Source organism: Oreochromis aureus, linkage group 22, assembly GCF_013358895.1.
Source record: "Oreochromis aureus strain Israel breed Guangdong linkage group 22, ZZ_aureus, whole genome shotgun sequence".
Classification (NCBI taxonomy): Eukaryota; Metazoa; Chordata; class Actinopteri; order Cichliformes; family Cichlidae; genus Oreochromis; species Oreochromis aureus.
The window spans coordinates 38,200,030-38,223,545 of NC_052962.1; the positions used below are offsets into that span (position 1 = coordinate 38,200,030).

General features: G+C 41.3%; 2 protein-coding genes across 3 annotated transcripts in view; both read right to left on the reverse strand.

The window, feature by feature from the left end:
* Window positions 1–11,191, reverse strand: part of LOC116317227 (venom phosphodiesterase 1) — a 58,367-nt gene extending 47,176 nt beyond the window's left edge. The window contains exons 1-3 of one of the 2 annotated variants that reach the window (XM_039605140.1): window positions 8,045–11,191; window positions 2,331–2,397; window positions 1,326–1,413 (exon numbers count right to left, since the gene is read on the reverse strand). In XM_039605140.1, the coding sequence (XP_039461074.1) occupies window positions 1,326–1,413; window positions 2,331–2,375 (133 nt within the window). In that variant the 5' untranslated portion in view covers window positions 2,376–2,397; window positions 8,045–11,191. Of the gene's footprint in view, window positions 1–1,325; window positions 1,414–2,330; window positions 2,505–8,044 lie in introns of those variants that run through there. The other variant, XR_005609749.1, reaches the window with a different exon arrangement.
* An 818-nt stretch (window positions 11,192–12,009) lies between these two features.
* Window positions 12,010–23,516, reverse strand: part of LOC116317231 (ectonucleotide pyrophosphatase/phosphodiesterase family member 2) — a 35,704-nt gene continuing 24,197 nt past the window's right edge. The window contains exon 25 of the mRNA XM_031735929.2: window positions 12,010–14,318. Within this exon, the coding sequence (XP_031591789.1) occupies window positions 14,148–14,318 (171 nt within the window). The 3' untranslated portion in view covers window positions 12,010–14,147. The remainder of the gene's footprint in view (window positions 14,319–23,516) is intronic.

Consider the following 23,516-nt stretch of genomic DNA (forward strand, 5'->3'; position numbering starts at 1 on the left):
ACAACCACAGTCTTATGAACCTGTGTGGTTCATTTACCACTCGTGCATTGTTTGTTGTGAATTATGATGACTTTTAGAATACTAATGTGTCCTGCAGTGCTAATGAAATGCTGTGTATGTGTTTCCAGGCCCAGATCTGTAATGCTATGTTGGGTGGGCTGCTAGAAATATTAGGTTAGCATCTTTGGTTAGACAACACGTTACTGGTTTGAACTCCAAGAGACATTTCTGAGATTGTTTCTACAGGCTTAAAAGCAGCCTGCTTATTCAGGTATCTAACCAAAAACCATGCATAAACATAACTGTAGAACGGACCAAGCAGTTTGCAGCCTTTAAATCTTTTTTGTGGGTGAAAAAGAATATTAGCTGGATTCACCACTGGTGACATTTTCCAGCGACTGAGTCATTCGGAAAAAAAGTGTTACAGACTAAAACTCTGACCCTGAGGAAACAGCCTGCTGTTTTTTTATGAATCAGCACCTTCTCTGACAAAGGAACAGAACCGAGTGTAAGATACCGACTGAAATTAGTCATTGGGCTTCACCATTTCTGTCTGTAAAGCTTTCAGCATTATTTGCCCGCACAAGCATCTCAGACCAGAATGTTAGTTGACAGATGAACACTTCAGTTCATTGTTCATCTTCATTTCTAAAGCTTATTTGACCGTTAGAAGTACAATCAGGTGCCCTCTAAGATGCTGCTGTTATACTTTTAAGAGGGGGTAAAATAAGCACCACTGGTAAATCAGTTTAAGAGTGCCAAAGTTACCATTTTGTTTTTAATGGGTTGTGCACAGAGGAATTGATGTTATGTATTTGTATGAAATGAAAAATGTCAAAGTTGCTCGACCTTGTAATAAATGTTCACTTGATCTTTAAGTAATTGAGATTTATGGTAAAGACACAAAATAAGTCACCGCCAGCTCTTTAGTGGTAAAAATTAACTTTAAACAGGAAATCTTGTGAATCACTTCTGGTACAACTCAATCAGTTGTGAGGAACAGAAATGTCTTTTTTATCCACAGGAAAACATTTGTAGGAGGACACACTCCTTTTTGAATGACATTTTTAAAATAAGCGGAGGAAGTTAATTCGCTCTGACATGAGATGCTGATTTGACGCCTGACTCACTCTGACAATTCTAAATTAACCTAATTTCCGAGTCATCAGAATTAGGCTGCCCTGAGTCATGAAGATCAAGTCATATGGAAAAATAATGTAATTTATTAAGAAAGTTTTTGTTGTATATAAGTATTGGAAGTTTCTGAGCCTGCAGAGACATGTTTGCATGTTAACATTTTTGTGTGGGGGTGTTTGTGAATGTACCTTGGTTTTGACATCTCTGCAAATCCAGTCCGAGACCGAGTCCAAGACCAAGGATTAGAGTCACAATCGACACAGCCAAGACACCAATCTGTGAGAAAGAAATACAAACATAATGCGAACCTTGCAACAAATCCTTTCTTATGAAGTCAAACACAAACCAAAAGGACAGAAAGTTCAGGCTCTATCTGTGAGTGGAAGCACGTTCTACAGTTTGTTGTTGCCAAACGAGTTGTAAAATAAGGAACAAAGGGTTTAATGACAGCAACGAGGTCATGAGAGTGCAACAGAAACTTTTAAACCTGCAGTACACTGTGGTGTTTGTTATTAGCCTCTACTTACAAAATGCCACTGCTGTTTCTTCTTTATGACTGAAAAGTACCAGTTTATTTTATAGCTGCTCTTATCAGCTGTATTTATTTAGTGCCTTAGTGCAACAAGTTTATAACATTAAATTGAGGAGACGTGGCTTGAACAACTATGATTAGTGCAATTTTACAGACTATGGCTTCTGGACTGATTGTTGAAATAATTACTATCAATCAGACTTGTATTCACTGTTTCTAATATCAGTAGAACCACACTGACTTTACACAGGGGTGCTTATCATGAGGTGAACAGCTGGATCTCGTAATTGCCCATTCAAAACTTTCCCAGACGATATGTGTGCGCAAACTTAAATGTCTGGAAATTGCTGTAATCTTTTACGACAAACATGCATGATAGGAACAGCTGTTTGTTATTGTTCAGTTACTCACGTATGAAGTTGTGACAGGTTTTTGGGTAGATGCCTGTTTAATGCAAGCTTTGGAAATGTTCAAATGTTGACGTAGAGCAGAGCAGAGAGGCTGATCGGAGGCCTGCTCACTGTTGTTATTCCATCCATTGGTAAGAATTCAGTATCATAAACTTTCATTTACATTTTGAGTAAAAATGAAACAAAGGCCTTCAATGTGTCTCATTACATTCCCCAATTATCACTTAATTAAAACAAAAATCAGTACTCACTATGATCTTCTTCTTGTTTCTCTTTGCTTCGCTTATCCAATCCATGGCTGCTGGAATATGTCTCTTACTGCACAGAGACGGGCAGACGTCCGGCAGACAGACAAAAAGAGACGCATGTTACTTTATGCGGATAAAAGAAAGATATCTCTGCAGTGACCTCTGGACCAAGTACGAGAACTGGGCAAGCAAATGATTGTCAGAATGAAAGATAACCCCATGTTCATGTGTTTTCCCTTTGTCGAGCCACAGCTGCTCCTTTGCTCACATTTTAACTTCAAAAACTTATTGGAGTGCATGTGAGATAAAAAGATAAAGCCACGGAGTAAAGATCAGAGTCTGGATGCAAACTTTCAGTGTCAGACCTTTTGATTTCTCTTGTTATCAATAAATGATTCAATTCAATTCAATTCAATTCAATTTTATTTATATAGCGCCAAATCACAACAAAAGTCGCCTCAAGGCGCTTTATATTGTACAGTAGATAGCACAATAATAAATACAGAGAAAAACTCAACAATCATATGACCCCCTATGAGCAAGCACTTTGGCGACAGTGGGAAGGAAAACTCCCTTTAACAGGAAGAAACCTCCGGCAGAACCAGGCTCAGGGAGGGGCGGGGCCATCTGCTGTGATTGGTTGGGGTGAGAGAAGGAAGATAGGATAAAGACATGCTGTGGAAGAGAGACAGAGATTAATAACAGATATGATTCGATGCAGAGAGGTCTATTAGCACATAGTGAGTGAGAAAGGTGACTGGAAGGGAAAACTCAATGCATCATGGGAATCCCCGGCAGCCTACGTCTATAGCAGCATAACTAAGGGAGGATTCAGGGTCACCTGGTCCAGCCCTAACTATATGCTTTAGCTAAAAGGAAAGTTTTAAGCCTAATCTTGAAAGTAGAGATAGTGTCTGTCTCCCGAATCCAAACTGGAAGTTGGTTCCACAGAAGAGGGGCCTGAAAACTGAAGGCTCTGCCTCCCATTCTACTTTTAAATACTCTAGGAACAACAAGTAGGCCTGCAGAGTGAGAGCGAAGTGCTCTAATAGGGTGATATGGTACTACAAGGTCATTAAGATAAGATGGGGCCTGATTATTTAAGACCTTGTATGTGAGGAGCAGGATTTTGAATTCAATTCTGGATTTAACAGGAAGCCAATGAAGGGAAGCCAAAACAGGAGAAATCTGCTCTCTTTTCTAGTCCCTGTCAGGACTCTTGCTGCAGCATTTTGGATCAGCTGAAGGCTTTTCAGCGAGTTTTAGGACATCCTGATAATAAAGAATTACAGTAGTCCAGCCTGGAAGTAATAAATGCATGAACTAGTTTTTCAGCATCACTCTGAGACAGGATATTTCTAATTTTAGAGATGTTGCGCAAATGGAAGAAAGCAGTCTTACATATTTGTTTAATATGTGCGTTGAAGGACATGTCCTGGTCAAAAATGACTCCAAGGTTCCTCACAGCATTACTGGAGGCCAAGGTAATGCCATCCAGAGTAAGAATCTGCTTAGATACCATATTTCTAAGATTTTCAGGGCCGAGTACAATAACCTCAGTTTTATCTGAATTAAGAAGCAGAAAGTTTATAACAGCTTGAAACAATATATTGGTTTATTTGACATGTATCAAAATGAATTACTACTTTTACAACTAGAGCTGTTAATGGACTTTTAAAGACGTTTGTAGTGATGCGAAATGCTGACTCACATTTCGCCGACAGTTTTATCAAAGCTGTCGGGAAGACACTGATTGGTGTGTGTCACTAAAAAACTGTGGCAAAGCTTCACTTGATAAGGTCTTATTATAGTTTGAACTAATGAAAGAGACCTTTGAACTAGGCTGGTTTTTTTAACTGGCAGTGTGATAAAGTAACGGTATAACTATTGCCACCTTGGAGGGCCCAAGTGCAGACATGGAAGGAGATGGAACTGAGTTTAAACAAAAAGCGAGCCGTTTATTATGGCTGAAAAACACATGAATACAAAATAAAACTAAAAGTAAATGGAGCGTAAACTAAACTAAAACCCCAAATTGAAAAACTAGACTATGATAACTGTGACAAAAAGGACATGAACATGAAATATGAGCGTGACCCGAGCTTGACATGACATGGTGGGAGGCAAAAAGACGACCTGACAAAGACTGAATGAAAACACACAGACTTAATACACACAGGAGGTGATCAGGGGGAGTGGAAAGACAGGGAGAAACAGCTGACTCAAATAATCATGACGACACAGGGAAAAGTAAAACTAAGCACAATGAAAGTAGACACAAGGCTTTCAAAATAAAACAGGAAACATGGAAAGACATGAACTGGGACAAGCAAGCTTGACACAAGCAGTGTTGGGGAGTAATGGAGTACATGTACTGCCGTTATGTATTTAAAATACAAAATATGAGTAACTGTATTTCGTTACAGTTACCGTTTAAAAAGGTGGTATTCAGAATACAGTTACTTTGTTGAAATAAATGGATTACACGGCGGTCTTTTCCTGTTTCACATGTTAGGCTATGTCCTCTCTATTTTTGGTAATTCCACGCAGGTGGAAACCCAAACAAAACACACATTAAGAGGCTCTAATGCCTGTGTCTCAATCTCACGGCCCATGTCACTTCTACTTGCGGCCTGCATAATGATGTGAAGAAATCATTCAAAAAATGATTTAATATGAAGGCAATAGGCAGAGCGTTACAGGCATCGCCCTAAAGATCGTAGCCTCGTGGGCAGTGTAGTCCGTGCTGCAGGGAGAATGGACTACCATACCCGTTATGTATCTGTGAGCACGAGGGAGGGAGAAAAAGGAGAGCGGAAAAGTACGAGTTTTCACTGAGTAGAAACGGGAGCTGGAAGCATGTAAATATAATAATAACCACTGCAGCCAAGAAGAGTGCCTGACGAGCCCAGCTGTAAGTAAGCTATTAAGACTCGACTGTACACTGTGTTCGTGTTTTCCTCCGGAAAAAATAAGTTCCGTTGGAGCAGTCTTTCAACGCCTCTCTCTGTCTCTCGCTAGCAAAGTCGACCCAGACAACAAAGTAAAGCTAGTTTTCAGCTACGAGCCCGACACGAACCCGACGTATCAGCCAGAGGTCCCTTTACTACGGTTCGGAGCCGCGGACCTGTTTTATATACGCGCGGAATAGTTTTCTATACGAGATCGCTGCAAAAAGTGCAGCCTTACCTAATGTCCACCTACTGTTACTCATTTATATTAAGATTTTAAAATCTAGTTGATATTGGTATGGAGAGTAGCCTTCAGTAATAGTAATAAATTACACAGCAATAGTACATTCATGTAGTTGTAACAAGCTTGATAATATATTAAGTAATCCAAAGTATTCAGAATACGTTACTCTGATTGAGTAACGTAACAGAATATGTTGCAAAATACATTTTGGGGCATGTAATCTGTAATCTGTAATCTGTAGTGGAATCCATTTTAAAAGTAACCTTCCCAACACTACAGACACAACAGACACAGGCAGTGAGACACAGAGGAGAGAGACACAAGGGGAACCTACGTAGACGAGGAAGCGTAGAAAACAACATAAACCAGACTAAAACTCAACCAATACAAACTAATAATACCAACAGAACTTAATGTTATCTCAAAACTAATACAAAATACAGAATAACTCAACTCTGCCCTTAATTTAAGAATAGCACATGATTTTAACATAATACTAAAACATAAGAAATCAACAATACAAAATAACACCAAACACTGGGTCACTGCCCCTGACACAATAGAGACTGAAGCATTCATTAATGGCAGGACTTCTTTGAGCAGTCTTGTAGGAATGGGGTCTAAAAGTCACATTGATGGTTTGGAGGAAGCAACTACTGGGCAGGCATACCTCAGTAGGTAGAGTGGTGGCCCCATGATCGGAAGGTTGAGGGTTCAAATCCACTGAACAGCTACCCTGAGGAACCCCTGAGCAAGGTACCGTCCCTACATACGCTCCCTGGGCGTCCAATGGCTGCCCACTGCTTCACTGAGTGAATGGATTAAATGCAGAGAGGAGTTTCCCCACAGGGATCAATGAAGTATACATTATTACTGAAGTTAACTCAGAAATGATTCATTATTTGAATTTTGTTTTAAAATTTAGAGACTTACAATTGATCAGGAAAAATTAACATTAAATTATACAGACTAATATCTCTTTATTAATTAAATGTCTTGTGGGTTAAAGTGTATTTTTTAATCTTACTGCAGAAAAAAATTACCTACACTAACTGTTAAAGGTCTACTTTTTCGTACTCTTCCACTCAGTGGTACACGTACATGAGTGCACACAAACCTTGAAACATTTGTTTTTTGTGAAGTAATTTTAATTACTTTAATTACTTAATTTAATTTTTTTCCCCTCTGAACATTATCATATAGGATTTCTTCCCATTTCTAATAGTGCATAACCTTTGCCTTTTAAGGCCTTTAAAACAAAACAAAAGCTCTTTCAGTGAAATCTAAAACCAGTTCAACTAGTGACAGAGGAACACACGAGGCTTCTGCAGAAAGGTCAAATATAATGACACGCATTACCATTAAAATTATCTCTAATCAAAGGAAAAGGAAATTCTTTCACACAGTTTTCCTTTAACAATATTCTTCTTTTGTGGTGCCAGACGTCTCAGGTCATTGTATTTCCCGCAGCAGGAATTTCATTTTGATTTTTTTTATTTAATTTTCAGTGTGAAACAGCAGATTTTACCAGAAACCATGGGAGTGAAACACAATGCAAAACAGAACTGAACAAAAGGGGCGATCGTGGCTCAAGAGTTGGGAGTTCGCCTTGTAATCGGAAGGTTACCGGTTCGAGCCCCGGCTCGGACAGTCTCGGTCGTTGTGTCCTTGGGCAAGACACTTCACCCGTTGCCTACTGGTGGTGGTCAGAGGGCCCGGTGGCGCCAGTGTCCGGCAGCCTCGCCTCTGTCAGTGTGCCCCAGGGTGGCTGTGGCTACAACGTAGCTGCCATCACCAGTGTGTGAATGAATGGGTGGATGACTGGATGTAGTATAAAGTGCTTTGGGGTCCTTAGGGACTAGTAAAGCGCTATACAAATACAGGCCATTTACCAAAAGTGTTGGTGCAAACTTCTGACATCATTAGAGCACTCTTTGAAAAAAAACAAAAACCTATAAATGACAGTTTCATTTAACTTTATTTTAAACCACTGCTCTATTCTATCCAACCAGAGCTAGGATGGTAGAGAAAAGGAGTCAACCTAACTGAGAGGCATTAAAACTATGATGTAGCGTGATAACTGGACTCAGCTGATCCACAGGCAGTTTTATGTGCGTCATCGCTCCGGTTTACCACGAAGAAAAACATGAAGATCAGTAGAAAAAATACCTTATCTGAAGGGAGGAATAAACACAGACTGAAGCAAAAATGATAAAAATGCTCCCACCCACAGAAGAAGGTGAGATTTGTAATTTCCCTGGCACCAACACCTTCTATGAAACTCTTTCTCTTTTCTCTTTATTTGCGACTCTCTTAAAGTAATTCATATACCTGTGTTCAGAATCAGGAAATTAGGAAATTATGTGGTTACAGCTTCTCCGACACAATAAGACCAGTAACAGACTGAACAAAATTAAATAATACAATATATCACAAAGTTACAACATATTGGAAATAGCTCTAATATATACAAATCACTCAATTATAAATATCAAGAATGTTACAGATTAAATATGACTTACATTTGAGTCTAAACTGTAACAGGTCATCAGGCTTTGGAGGCTCTTGATTGAGCAGAAGCTAGGCTGTTCCCTGCACAGGATGTGCAAAAGGTTCTAACTATTTCAGTGTGGTCTGTGCTTTAGATGGAGGAGTAAGGGCAGCAATTATTTCCTATTTCGTTCTGTGGTGCATTATGAGAAAGCTTAGTTTCTCACTGAACGTTCTCCTGTGACTGGCGAGCAGGTCATGGAGTGGGTGGGAGGTGTTATCCAGCATTGTCCTTATCTTGGACGACATCCTCTCCAACAACACCCTAAGGGAGTCCAGCTTCTACTAACTCACTTTGTGAGATTTGCTATCGTATTGGCTTTAAGTAGCAGTATTGCTGGAGCTCATATTTCATATTTAACTGGGACTGACTAATGTCAACACTTGAATATTGTCATGGTCTGGGTCATGCAACCCATGGTTTTGAGTTTCACTGTATTCTGTTATTTGTTTATGTTCTAGCTTAGCTTATCCAGTTATTTCTGTTATGACTAGGTAGCTGTTATTGTTCATTGTTTAGTAGATTCCTGTTATGTTTTCACCGTGTTTTGGTCTCCCTAACCCTTCATGTTGCCATGTCTGTGTCATTATGTTTCCTGTTTCGTTTTGAAAGAGTCTGGTGTTCTTTGTTTATTGTATTTAGTTTCACCTGCCCTGTCCCGTCATCAGGTTCATGTGTGTCCTCATGTCTCTCCACTCCTGATCACCTAATGTGTGTATTTAATTCCTCTGCCTCCCTTGTTTATTGTTGCGTTTCTGTGTATCTTCCCCCATGTTATGTCTGGTTTCAGGTGTGCTGGTCGTGGTCATGTTGCTCATTCATGTATATGTCTCAAAATTCTTTCATGTTCCAGCTCAGAGTCCTGTTCATAGTTGTTTAGTCATAGTCGTCATAGTCACCTATTCATAGCCTCTCTAGTTGTCTTAGTTAAGTCTCAGTTTCTAGTTTAGTTTTGCCAAAATAAAGGCTCGCTTTTCGTTTCAAGATCAGTGCTGTCTCCTCGTCTGTGTCTGCACCCGGGTCCTCACACTCCCACACACTGTCTGCCCTCATGCCCACTCTGCAAATGTATGGTACTAGAAACAGCTGACCTGTGTCCTAATTACATAGAACAATGAGTAATTTCCAGAAATGCTAGTTGGGAAAAATGAAGACACACTACTACACTTACATTAAGGAGATGAAGATCAAGAAATTATTGTGTGTAGCAACAAAACTACTGAATGAAACTACTTCTGTAAAATCAAAATACATCCTGTTGTCATCACATAATTTTTTTTAGGTGTTCACACCAGCTGTAAAACAGTGACTCAGATTATAGGGTCTGACATGTTGCCTTTGTTCATAAAATCACCTCCTCTTGGGTTTAAAAGAGACTCATATTTTTATTTGGATCTAAATTTATTCACTGTGGTTTTTCTTTATGAGGCAGAGCGCTTTGGTGGAGAGATGAGATGAAAAACAGGTCCGATGGCTTAACAGCTCTCAAATGTAAGGATATAAACTCCTTATAAACAGGAGTATCCTTTGTGTGCTCGGTGCCAAAGACTCTGGCTTTATCATGCAGGCTTAAGCTTGTCTCATAAATGCTGCTTCTACTTTGGATGGTTTTTAGCACAGCATGAAAGTCTTATGCAACATCTTTGGTTTAAATTTCCACAAGTGATAATGAATATTATAACTTGTGTTACATGCGCCTGAAATTTTACAGTGTGGCAAAGAAAAGATAAATATCGGTATAACTTCATCAAACTTGCTCTTTGACCACACAAAGTATCTGTTAATCTGACATAAGTGCTGACATAGCAATGGTGACAAAGTAAGCTTGCTGATTTCCTCTTTTGAAATACTGTCATTAGTAGCAGAGGTGATACTGAGAGTTATACTGCTTACTTTTGCCAGAAGTTATTTTCAAATATTAAGTAATCCATCAAAACTATTATTCGTCCATTTTCTTCTGTTGATTGAATTCAGGGTCAGGGTGACTGGAGCAGAAGGCAGGGTACACCCCAGACAGGTCACCATCTGCTGCAAGAGACAGACAACAATTCACTTTCACACCCACAGGAAATTCAGAACCACTAATTAACTCAAGCCCACTAACTACGTCTTTCTACTGTGGAAGGAAGCCAGAGTAGCAGAAAGAACCGACACATACACAGAGAGCGCAAACTCATCACAGAGCGGCCTCGGCCAGGTGGTGGATTCACAGCCAGGACTTCTTTGAATGTTTTGGCAACAGCGCTAACATTGTTGCCAAAACATGGTTCCAGATTTGATTTGTGATACCACAAATACCTCAATTTTCTATCACGAATTATTCAACCTCACGTCAAACTTGAAGAAATTGCCCAAAGACCTCACATTCACAAGTAAGGAACATAAAGCCCAGCCTTCAGCTGGGGTTACTGCAGAGGCATAAACACACCTAGCGTGATCTAAGTCATGATTATGCAGCTTATGTAATCTGTGAAAAACTCCCCCTTTCAGCAGAAAACAAGACCGTCATTCTGCTAAAAAAAACATACCACTGAGCCAATTAAGCAAAGAGTGAAAGAAGCTGTGTGCCAATTATGCGCCAACCATGAGCCAAACGCCCACACTGCCAATTATATTCCATTAACTACATTATAAAAAGAAATATCCAGTCATGCAATAAAATATGATAAATGTATAGTAAATACAATATTTATAACATTTGAGAGACACAAGAGACACAAATTTCTTGACATTAAAGCATTCCTGACTGTAACCAAAGTACCTTTGCTGCCTTGGTGTAACTGCAGATGGGAAGCTGGATGTAAACCCTTGTCTCTGTTGTAAGAGGTACACACTTTATACACCAACCCTGAGAACCTAAAACTGATTCTACCGTTAATGGAGCTACAAGTTATTCCCTTCACCGGCCTAACTGAAGACCAGAACCAGGGAGGTGCTACGTTTTGGAGCCTCCGCAGACACCGGAGTTTCCTCTGCAGGTGTTGCTGTGAAGACTGAACAGAAGTTGCAGGCTTTGGAGGCTTTTGAGTGAGCACATATTTTTGAGTTGCTCCCCTAAAGCCCTGGTAGAGAGGAGAAATACATGGTGCCATGCTGAGGTGTTGAACACAGTAGCTGATGTGATCTCTACAGGGAAACAACAGGCCAATGGCCAGATTCACCAGATACTGGCTTTTTCCGGCCATGATTAAAACCTCAGAACCAGCTGAAGACCTTTACAGGCTTTACAGGCTTGTTGCTCTTTGAACTCGCAATCCCCTTGGAGGACAATTTTGAGGACACCCACGAACTAAAGGTGGCAAAATATCAGCAGCTTGTAGAATTTTTTCAGGTGGAAGGTCTGCTTTGAACCCTTGAGATGGGCTACAGGAGGTTCCTGGGTCAGTCTCCGCACCACACACTTACAGTTGTTGGCATCAGAGGGCTGCAGGAGTGGAAAGCCACCAAATACATCCGCAAAGCTGCAGAGAGAGATTCCAGTTGGCTGTGAATCAAGAAAAGGGAACTGTGGTGTAACGCACTGCTTGGACACAAGCTGGGGCCCTATCACATCCAGCTGAGTCACCCAGGAGAGAGTGTCCAAAGATGAAAGAACGCCAGAGACCCCTGGGCTCTTCATTGATAATGTGACCCAGGTCCTCACCTGCACAGGTGATGTTTCTTTAAACTTAGTTGTACAACAAAATCTTTTAGGGCACAAAGGTGCATGTAAAAACATAATCTGTGACGGTATACTGACTGGCTGTCCTGCTCATCACAACAGGTAACATGAACCATGAGCAATAAGTTACAAGGAAATCTGTTTTGCAAAATAAAGTTGACGTTGAGCCATCACAGAAACCTTGATGCTTTCTTAAAATCAAAAAATGTTTTTTTCAGGAATCATCATCTTCCAGTCAGTGGTTGCAGAAGACAACGCAATAAAAAACAACTCAGTTATTGAAAGTTTTCCACTACTCTACAGATTTTATTTGAAAGACTACAAGAATAAACATGTCTTCATACACATCTTGACAGGTCTATTAACTGACTTTTTATTGATCATCTTACTTATTACCATGACTATGGCTAAGCACTCATGAGCAATTAGGTATGGTAATAATGAGCTAACGTTACAAAATACCAAACATGGACAAATGCAGGCTCTGACTTATCAGTGTAGAAATAAAGGTGTGGAAGCAAAGTTGAAGTTGAATAAAGAGACAATATCAGACAGATGAAATCAGTGTTGCCTCTCCACAGTTTAAACAGAACTAAAGGACACTTAGGTCTCATTTTAGGCTATCATGTTGTAACTCTGGTTCAAAATCGAAGTGAAGGTCAAACGATATTCATCTTATTTTGTGTTTTCAGTATCTCAGCTATACTACACTGTATCGCAGAGAAACATGGTTTTACAACAGCCTCTTTGCACACCTAATTTCTGCTTTCAGTTTGCAAAATAGTAACCATTTGGACTGAGACGACTGCATTAGAGTTATGAGTGTATAGCTTTCCCGTTCCCCTTTTCCCCACTTAGGCCATTTCTCTTTTAAATGTTCTAAAAGAGGTGGTGACATTAAGTTCTTCTTTTTAAACTGGACATGGTCCAAGCCACACTTCTTTGTTGTGATTGTGAGTACATTGTTAGAATGGGAAAAGCAAGAGAACAAGACTGGAATAGGCATGCTGTCCTTGTGCTGGCATGGGCTCCCTGCAGGTACTCCGGCTTCCTCCCAAAGGTGTGAAAGTGAATGCATGTCTTAGATGTTAGAGCTGTGGAGGATTGGAATCCTCTATAGGGTGTACCCCACCTTTCACCCTATGATCGCTGGGTTTCAGCCGTCCTGCCCAAGACACTGAACAGAATCAGAGAAGCGATGGCTAGCAGGATGGATGAGTGCCAAACTTATTATAAATATGATAAATTGTATAAAAATTCACACCTTTTGACAGAGTTAGCTAAAGAGATAACAAGCAGGTGCTTATGAAATCACCAAGACAGTTTTTCACTTTATGTGCAGGACTATGGTAGGTTAGGCCTGTTGGATTCACTATCACACAAGTGTTGGTTAAATCATCAGGGAATCAAAAAAACTAAACACCTCACGAAACACCAGCAAATGTGTACATTTTAGCCTTTAAACTCTTAACATCCGCCAGGTCACCATCAAGTGGTTTATGGACAAAGCGATAAAGTTGGGTTTCATAAAAGAAGTGTTACATTTTCAGAAATTAAAAGATAAGAAAATATGCGTTCACGTTTTTCTTCCATTTGGGAAAACCCTGCCCATAATCAAAGACTTATAGTTAGTGGCACAGGCAGTATAAAACAGGGAAGTACTTTTGGAAAAGTTAAGCCAGTGCAGATGTGCCTTAAAGCTGCATTCTGTTTGAAGACCAGTTGAAGACCAAGAGTTCTGGACCTATAGAAGTCTGTCTTGATCAACTTTTTTGATGAGTTTACGGGCTCAGTAACTAATTTGGGAGTATGCTGAAATTTTAAAAGTTTGTGATTCCACCTGCTATAGTGGCTGCGGTGAACAGGTTAAACTACAAGATTAAAGAGATTAAAGCCTGGTTGAGATGTTGTCATTTTTCTTGTAATTTGTTAACCACTTTAATCTTATTTGCGTGTTATTTTCTCACAGTTTGCAATAAAAAATTCTTACTGTGTCAGTTCACAATGATTATGTTCCTTCATCGAATAAATGAACTAACACATTTAACTTTAAATATTAAATTTCGTAGCATGCAGTGCATATGCCAGTAGAAATGTGAAGGTCAAATCACTTTTAGGCACAGATAAAACACTGGCGTGGTTCTTGATGTGTGCGTTAGAATGCGTACTGTACCCGTCTTGCATCATTCCTGTGCTAGCTTATTCCTAAACAGATTTTGTAGCTAGGGTTGAATATTCCTGTCATAACAAACCATTCTTGTAATTTTCAAATATGTGTTCCCTTTCCAAGCACTTCTTGGGCGGTTCTTCAGCAGTGGAACAGCATTATGTTGTCTGTCCAAAGAGCATGCAATAAAAATGCAGGAATTTTACAAAGGGTTACATCCTATATGTGCATCTCTGTCTCTGGCTCCTAATCATCCCTCTCAAAGGTCTCCAGGTAGGTTTTGAGAATTAGGGTGTTGGTGTAAGTGAGGTTTGTGGATCTATAGAGGTCCAGGCCCGTAAGGATCTCCACATCTCGTACTCGGGCTGTATGGAGCTTCAGCATGTCTTCGACCCACTTCGATTCATCCTCAGCGCTCTGCAGAAGCACAAGCATGCTGTTATTCAGCAGCGGACACCATCATCAATCAGCATTCTTTTTTTTTTCTAATATTTTCCACAATATATAAAAACATTTCACCCCAGAAGCTGTGCAATTGCAGTGTGACTGAAGTGATTTACTGTCTGACTAACAGTAAAAAAGAGCAATGTCTTTGTGAATGTCTCTTGTTTCCTGTTTTACTTTGATAGTCTCATGTGCTATGTTAGTGTACCTAGTTTTGCTTCCCCTTGTCTCTCTATGTGTTTCCACCTGTTTTCCATCCTGTTGTTATCCTGCTTGCGTATTTCAGTCCTCAGTCTTGCCCTGTTTGTTGTCACGTTGTTAACCATCAAACCTCCTCAGTGCTGTGTGTGTTTCCTCCATACTCGTAGTATTTTTCTAGTTCTCTATGCCAGTTTAGTTCCCTAGTTGTCATGTTTCTAGTAGTGCTGTCAGCGTTAATCTCGTTAAAATTACATTAACGCCATAACTGCATTAAGGCGGCAAATCTCCGTTAACGAGTTACCGCGGATCGCCCCGTGCGTGGGGCTGGACGGCGTCAATGCGTTAGCGCAGTTAGCTCGTTAGCACGGTTAGCTCATTAGCGTGGTTAGCTCATTAACGCGTTGACGCTGTCTATTTTAACCAAAATAACGCTGACAGCACTAGTTTCTGGTTTTGTTTTCTTGTATTCAGTGTAGAGTTTTTCCAGCAAATAAAGCCGCCGTTTTAAGTCTACCTTTCCGTGTTCCAAGTCCTGCGTTTGGGTCCTCATCCTGCTTGCCACACAGTGAAACATGACACATGATTATTTCTAGGATTTTAAATATTTGTAGAGAAATATCTAACAAAACCTCTACACACTGCCCTGCTTCCCATTATTTTTATTCAGGACTAACGTATCAGTTTGTGCAACCTTTGTCAACCTTTGGCCTTGTACTTTATTTAGTTTACATTTTCTTTTCCTTTTTTCTGTTTTTCCTGTTAAGGCATCTGTGAACTGGATGGAGCCGCCTTTTTGTTAGGGCTTGCTGAAGTTTCACATTGCTAAAAACAAATCCCACCATGCTGTATCTCTGCCTCTGTATATATTAATGTTGTGAAAGCAGTCAGAATGTGTTGGCAGACCACATATATTAAATATTACACATGCTCCAACAAGCTGCAAAAAGAGTCCATAAACCTTACTCATATCAAACAGCAAAAATGCCAGTCCTTGGGCTATTTATGTGGGCTGCTTTGGTGTTAGCAATATGTGAAACTATGAAAACTCATTGTTGAATATCCAAGGTGAAAAAAACCCCTCTTTAGCGGAGAAGTACACTTTAAAAAGTTCCAAACATTTGGAACCAATAAGTTGTTTTCTCTCAATTTATGTCTCAGTCATTTGTAACTAAAGCTAGATTGTGTTGGTTCTGCACAATATCATTTTACCAAGATTGAAGATTATGTGAGACAAAATGAAATCTCTACAACAAGTTAAAATACTGACCACATAACTATGCTTCAAAGCCAGCACACCATTGTTCATGAGAGAACAGAAACACACATGCCAGCACTTGTGCTGCCAACAGACTTTGGTTTACTTATTGCTATTTTGTTGACTCACTGTCAGTACTTTGCAGATTAACAGGAACTTCAATATCAAACAATAAAATGTTTTGTTTCAAACAGCTTTTGATGCTTCCTCAAAGGAAACAATTTTAGCAAGGCCATATGACACATGACACAGAGCAGCTCACTGATCCTAATATTGCAATGACTTTAGAGCTGGTGAATGTGACTTTCATTAGAGCTAGATTGTGACACCAGTAATGCTAAACCTCTGAATCCCCAGCTTTCTAGAAATTAGATTTTTTTAATCTTCTGATCTGAAAGTGACTCATAATTTTTTAATATCAATATTTGCTCACGGCCTGAGTCATCGGTTCCTGTAAAGTTTATAATCAAAATGCCAGTTACCAGAAATTATATAAGCTCTTCGTGTTTTTGTTGTTGTTTTTGTATCTTAATTAGCTATTGTAAGGTAGCAGCATTAAGTGGGTATTGGATTTAGGAGAAATTGAGTATTGCAAGGTTTCATTTTGTTTCCCTTCTGAACCCACATTTACTTAGTTTTACAGATGAAATACTGGCTCTGTACTCTGAGGATTTACCAGCCTTATTTGCTACAGCCTCCAAGATTAACCCACAACTCACAGACACAGATGACATGCTGGTGAACACAGCAGAAGATCAATCGGCTAACAGACCAGATATGTTTACAGAGTTGATCTAATTTGCACACAACTTGTCTTTTGCCTTCGGTGGCCCGGTTTTCTGGGTTATGGCATAAGACAGGTCTGCCACTCCCAACTTTTAGTTTTAAAAGTGCAAATTACTGTTGTAGTAGGGTATATTATATGCCAAACTACAATCTTTTACAAACTGTACACCCTGGTGTGGGAATAAATCTACTTAGTTCAATAGATGGTGGTTCCGCAGCTTAACATGGAGTTAAAAAGGAATTCAGAAGCTTTCAGTACTAAACATTTTGTCCCTTGCCCACAGATTCTGGACAACCGTACTTAAAACTTGCTGAAAGTAATTAGTAACTATTTCAAACCATTTTGGACTGTTCAAGACTGTTCTTGTGTTCACAAACTAATATACAAAACATCAACAATGGAATCAAACCAGCAACCTCGAACCAATACACTACGTTGATGACAAGATTGACAATAAAATGCAAGATGCATAAACGGATGGAAAGAATGTGAAATTTAGATTGTATAATGCCACTGCTAGGAGTATGACTAATGGCACATCAGTGATCTTGATTATTGGCAGTTATGAGCAGTCTACTGTCATGCCCCTGGGTGTTGGTGGTCCACCTGCAGCATCATCACATCACATAGATTTGTGCTGTATGTTTGATTGTACTGTTTTATGTTTATCTGTTTTATATTATTGTGAAGCACTTTGTGGTTTTTATCCTGTGAAGAGTGCTATATAAATCAATAAAGTAAAGTAAGTAAGTAAAGTAATCACCAATAATCAAGTGCAGCAGCTTTTGGAGTGGCACAGAGCGTCATTCTTCACCAAATCGACTACTAATAGAGGAGGTAAATCGGCTTGAAGCAAGATAATAATAATAATAATGATAATGATAATAATAATAAACTTTATTTATAAAGCACACTTAAAACCAAGGGTATACCAAGGTGCTTAACAAGTAACATAGAGAATAAAAGGAAGATAATAAAAATAGAAATAGGACCAAAGCAAGTACTAGGTATGCAAGCAGATAACTGTCACTGATACATAGGAAAAGCAGCAGATACAGAACAAACCAGGAATTAAAATGAGCATAAAAGTGCATAATGTAAAATCATAAGTGAAATGTTAACTACAAGGAAAGGCAAGATTGAATAAGTGGGTCTTTAGTCGCGATTTAAATGTGCAATAGAATCAGAGGTGCGGATAGCGAGAGGGAGGTTTTTCCTCAGTACCGGGGCAGCCAGAGCAAATGCAGAGACTTCAGCCGAGATCTAGGTTGCGTCACACATAACTCTTCCCCAAACCACTCCGGTGGAATGGCCCGATGAGATCCATACCAATGCGTTCAAACGGGATCTCCGTCAGTAGCAATGGGTGCAATGGCGCCTTTGGGATGGCTAGCTGGTTAACCAGCTGGCATTCTGGGCACGATGCGCACCAGCGGCATACATCGGCCCACATCGGCCCACATCGGCCCAAACGCCCGGCCAATAGAATTGGGTTATTATACGCTCCAGAGTTTTCTCACATCCTCAGTGCCCTGCCATGGGGTTCGAATGAGCTGCCTGGAAAATTGTTTCCTGGCGGCATTGCGGCACCAACATCTGGGTGTGGATCTTTTTTGTGCAAGTGTTATGAGTCACTCGATAAAGCCGATAGTTTCGTAATTGGAAGTGGGGGTAAGTCCGCGCGGCTTTAGGGCGCACCAAGCGACCATCTATCACCTGGTCATAGGCTGAGCGTAGGGTGTCGTCCCGAGATTGCTGTAGTGGAAAATCTTCCGTGGGTGCATAACGGGAGGCACTGGGATCTCTTTAGAGGTCCCCGCCGCCTCCTCCCCCCCAGAGTTAGTATCGGTTGACCCCGCGTCACCACTGAGTGCCACGCGGACATTACATAAATTTGTAGGTCGCAATCGCATCCCCACGTATTGCCCCAGCCAATTCGTGCCAAAAATTAGGGGATGCGACAGGCGCGAACTAACCACCGCCTTTACTCTATGAGTTTTGCCCCTAAATTTTAACAGCAGTGACACTACCGGATACTTGTGAAGATCCCTGTCTACACATTTCACCTACACAAAGGCAAGGCATGACACCTTACCAGTATGTGGTATGTCCCTCCCGGACTGGTGGCGGGTGCCGGAGCCCCGGCGACGTGGAACACCTGGCCCACTTCCATCATCAGACACTCGCCGTAGGTAGGTGCACCGGCCGCCCACACTTCCAGCATCCCAGCCCTGGCATCTGTGCAGCTCCCCGTGGCTCGGGGCTGGCGTTGGGTGTCTCCGCGCCCCTGGCTGGAAGCATCGAGACGAAAGGGTTCATATGCCGGAGCGCGCTCCGCTCTGCTACCTCGGGTCCAGCAGCCAGATGATCCTCCGCTAGCGTTACTGCCACGATGAGATCGGCCGGACAGTGGCAGCGAACCCAGTGGGCAGTGAGGGTCCAGGATGCAGCCACCTCACCGCGGCGTCCTCCAGTTGTGGGGCCCAAGTGAAGGGACGGTCCCCTCCCGCCATCCGGCTGATGCAGAAACACCGCCGGTAATCCTCCGGGAATAGGGTCCCTGTGACGCCGGAGGCCAACTCAGTGCCGGTGTCTGCGCATCTCCAGACAGCAGCGGCAACAGCCGTGGCGCCCACTCTTCCTTCAGCCAGTGGCAGGACACCGCCGTGGCCTGAAAGGTTTCTATAAAAGTCAGCGGGTCCTCTCCCTCCACCATCCAGCGTAGCGTCACTGCCACCGGGGCCCTCGCCGGTGCAGCTTTGATCCACATCAGCTGCTCGAGCACAGCCGTATGTCACTCTGCCTGCTCATGAAGCACCACCAGTTGTTCCTCCTGAGCTGCCGCCTGCCGAGTTGTCATTGCTGCCAAGTCCCACATCATCTGACCAAGGATCAGAAGCGGCTGGGCAGGTTCCTGGGCCTGCGGGAGGTCGACTGGGACCTTGGGCTGAGGGTCCGACATTCCAGCATCCTGGGTTTCAGCACCACACGTAACTCTTCCCCAAAGCATACACCACACAGGATGATCGATTTGGGCAGCAACCCTTTTATTTGCCACACACAAATACACTGTGGTTTTTGCTCCTTCAGCCTGGGACACAGACACTCCCCTAGTGGCTCACTGCTGCCTTCTGTCTCTCTGCTCCTCATTGACAACATAAAACACAACCCCTGTTAATCACCTGCCCTGGCACACCGGCTCTTCGCTTCGCCCCACGAGCGCACTGTGTCACCGCTCCTCTGCAGCAGGCCAGAGACCACGCCCCCACCACAAAGATATTTAAAAAATTTTAAATTTTAAAAAAGGATAAATAACTCGTCTTGTATTTTAGATTCCTCAAAGTAGTCACCCTTTGCTTTGTTGACAGCGCTGCAGACCCTCGGCCTTCTCTCAATGAGTTTCATGATGTAGTCACCTGAAATGGTTTCACCTCACAGGTGTGCCTTGTCAGGGTTCATTCGTAGAATTTCTTGCCTTCTTAATGGGGTTGGGACCATCAGTTGTGTTGTGCAGAGGTCAGGTGGGTACACAGCTGACAGTCCTATTTGACAACTGTTAGAATTCATATTATGGCAAGAACCAATCAGCTAAGTAAAGAGAAACAACAGTCCATCATTACTTTAAGAACTGAGGGTCAGTCAGTCCAGAAACATGCTAAAACGTGTCCCCAAGTGCAGTCGCAAAAACCATCAAGCAACAAAACTGGCTCACATGCTCACGTGCAGGTACACTGTACCAGTGTACCTGCACATGTGACGTGACAATAAAAGTGATTTGATTTGATTTGATTTGACCGCCCCCTGAAATGAAGACTATGAAGACCTCTGCTGAGGATAAATTCATCCAAGTAACCAGCCTCAGAAATTGCACCTCAGATTATAGCCCATACAGAGTTCCAGTAGCAGACACATCTCTACATCAAGGAGACTGGCTTTATGGTCAAATAGCTGCTAAGAAACCACGACTAAGGAAAAGCAACAAGCAGAAGAAAAAGACAAAGTGAACGGATGGTGATGCATGGTTCCCACCGTGAAGCCTGGAGGAGGAGGTGTGATGGTGTGGGAGGCTTTGCTGGTGACACTGTTGGGGATTTATTCAAAACTGAAGTCACACTGAACCAGCATGGCTACCACAGCATCCTGCAGCGACATGCCATCCCATCCAGTTTGCGTTCATTTATTTTTCCAGACTTCCAGAAAGCAAAGGACAGACACCCTATTCTTTCGGAAGATGAAACATTCCAGGCAGGAAGTACGCTATTTCTAACAAAACTGAAAAGATTTCAGGCTGTTCTCAACACATTCTGTGAATAGTAACGAGCTCCGTCATTGGGAAAGGGATCCAACCACACCTGATACTCCTCCACATCTACAGAAACCAGTCGAGCTGGTTCATGCATGTGACTCTCCCACAGATTCCTCCTAGGTGAGGTGTTTCTGGAATTTTTGATTGGGAGAAGGGCTCAGTACATACCTGGGACACACGTGAGAGATTACGCTTCCTGACTGGCTTGTACATGCCCGAGTACCTCCCTGAGAACAGGTGAAGGAAGTGGCTGGGGTGGGGTGGGGGTGGGGGGCTGGGCTGGGGTTCCATGACCAAGACCCAGATAACACCCATAAATGCAAGAAAATTGATGTTACAATTACTATATTATGGTGTATTGATAAAGGTAGGTAGTTATCCCTTTCTAAATAATTAAAATCAACTGTATGTAACTATGTGTATGTTTGAAAAATGTCAGATTTTTAGTTTTTACATAATCCTCCTGACAGACTGTAAACACATTTCTTTAGCTCCACCTAAAGCTAACAGAAACTCAAACATTGTCATTACAAGATGTCAAAACAATATGACTCACAAGCAAAAGGTTGACAAAGAATAATATTTTGTCATTCCACGACACAAGAGCTGAGGCGGTGTGTGTGACTGGGCGCACACACAACGAATGGAAAAAGTTAAAGAGCACAAACAATTCAGGTACACAAAGGGAACCACATATCCCAAAACTATTTCTCTTCACGATGCTTCTCACGCACATGCCCACACAGAGTGAGGGAAACTGAGAGACAGACTGAAAGAATATAACACATGGAGCCCAGGCACGGCACAGACTTAGAGAAGAATTAACATCAAACTAAACTCATGACCAGAACCAAACTGAAACCTAGAATAATAATAAGCAAAACAGCACATCTCAAGAATCAGAACATAAATCATAATCTAGAAAAACACCAAAATATAAGAAACAGAAAATGCTGGGTCAAAATGACCCAGAACCGTGACAATGTTTTATTTTGATGGTCTTGTGTCTCTTGTGCTTTGCGCAAAATAACATGTTGCAAAAAATATGAAGTAACTATGCATGGGTAATGCTTTTTGTAACAACTAGATGACTAATTTTAGAACTTAGAGTGTTTCTCCTTAAGGGTCAAGAGTTTACATTCGATAACGCGATTTCATTTTATTGGTTGGTTTTTCAGTGCAATTCGTATTTAAATGACCAAACATGCTGAATGTTTGGTCATGCTTCAGTGCACACAGGCTGTTCTTTGGTTTGGTGCCTAGATTGGCACTGAGGTTATTCTGAGGTTATTCCCTGGAAAGCACATTACATTAAAACATCTTCCTATTTAGCCATTCAGGGAGTTTGCCAGGAAACCAGCTGTTTCCTCCATATTAAATATCTTTGCTAGTTTCCCAACTATAGATTTTATCAGACTCTCCAAAGCAATCAGTCGAGTGCAATCATTTCCCAGAAACAATATTCAGAGTAAGATGACAGGAAAGCACAGACAGTGTTTCCTTGTCCAGGGGAATATTTGTTTGTCAGGACTGATTAACTGTTCCATTATGAAGAGCGATAAATACTTCCAACAAATAACTACAGCCTCTCTTCCACACTGACCTGTTTCTTATTAAGGCCATAACCAAAACATTACTTTCATTCTTTCTTTTCTTAGAAATTTGCTATGAAAGATTGCAAATGGGCCACTGTGGCTCCGCCAGTTTGCTTCAGGCCCTTCGTCCCTCCACACCTTTGTCCCTTCTAAAGAAGGTATTTTGTCTGTCTACATCTTCGTGATATCTTGTTCTTCGTCCCATTTCTTTGCTCCTTGCATATTGTTAAAGAATATTTCCTTACAGTTTTCTATGTTTTTACTCCCTCTTTCACTCCTTTTTCATTCTCTTGTTATTTTCTTGAGCCCTAATTTCTCAGTCTGCACCTTCTCTTATGCAGATTCGTAGGCATGCTATTACTGGGCAATATGTATCACTTCATCTGTTGTTGTTACAGTTTCCTCATTTTAGTAATTTCCTTTTGCAGTTTTCCCAAGCCAGCTCATTTGTTTTGGACTACCCTGGCTCATCGTGGAGAGATTTTTGAGAGCTTCACCTCCCAGTCTGTCCATTTCCACTGTCTGCAGGACTTTATTTCATCAAGTATTTCATCAAGGCAAGAGTTTGCAGCCCTCCCCTGAAACATTTATGAACTTTGACAATTAACCACAAAAATGATGCTGTCAAATAATCAAACACTATATGAAAGAGCAGCATCTTTACAATCCTGTGACAGTAAATAAAGTATCTCAACACGTTGGAGTCAATTTATGTTTGTGCAGTAAGTTGGCTGGCGGCTTGCATATATTACCATAACCTCGCTGTAATACAGATTTTCATTAACCTCTGCTATCTGTGCATATTCTTAATGGCTCATATGTTTTTCCAATTGCACACAGATACACTGATCCCAGATGCTCTGTACTCTGTGTTCTCTGAAAAGAATTGTTTTTATCATTTAGGACATTTGGAGTAAAACAGAGCAACGTGAGAGAGTAGCTCAGTAATGTCTAAACATCTATTCTACCATTTCACAAGTGACAATGGGCTGATTTTTAACCTTAAAACACACAAACAGAAATGCAC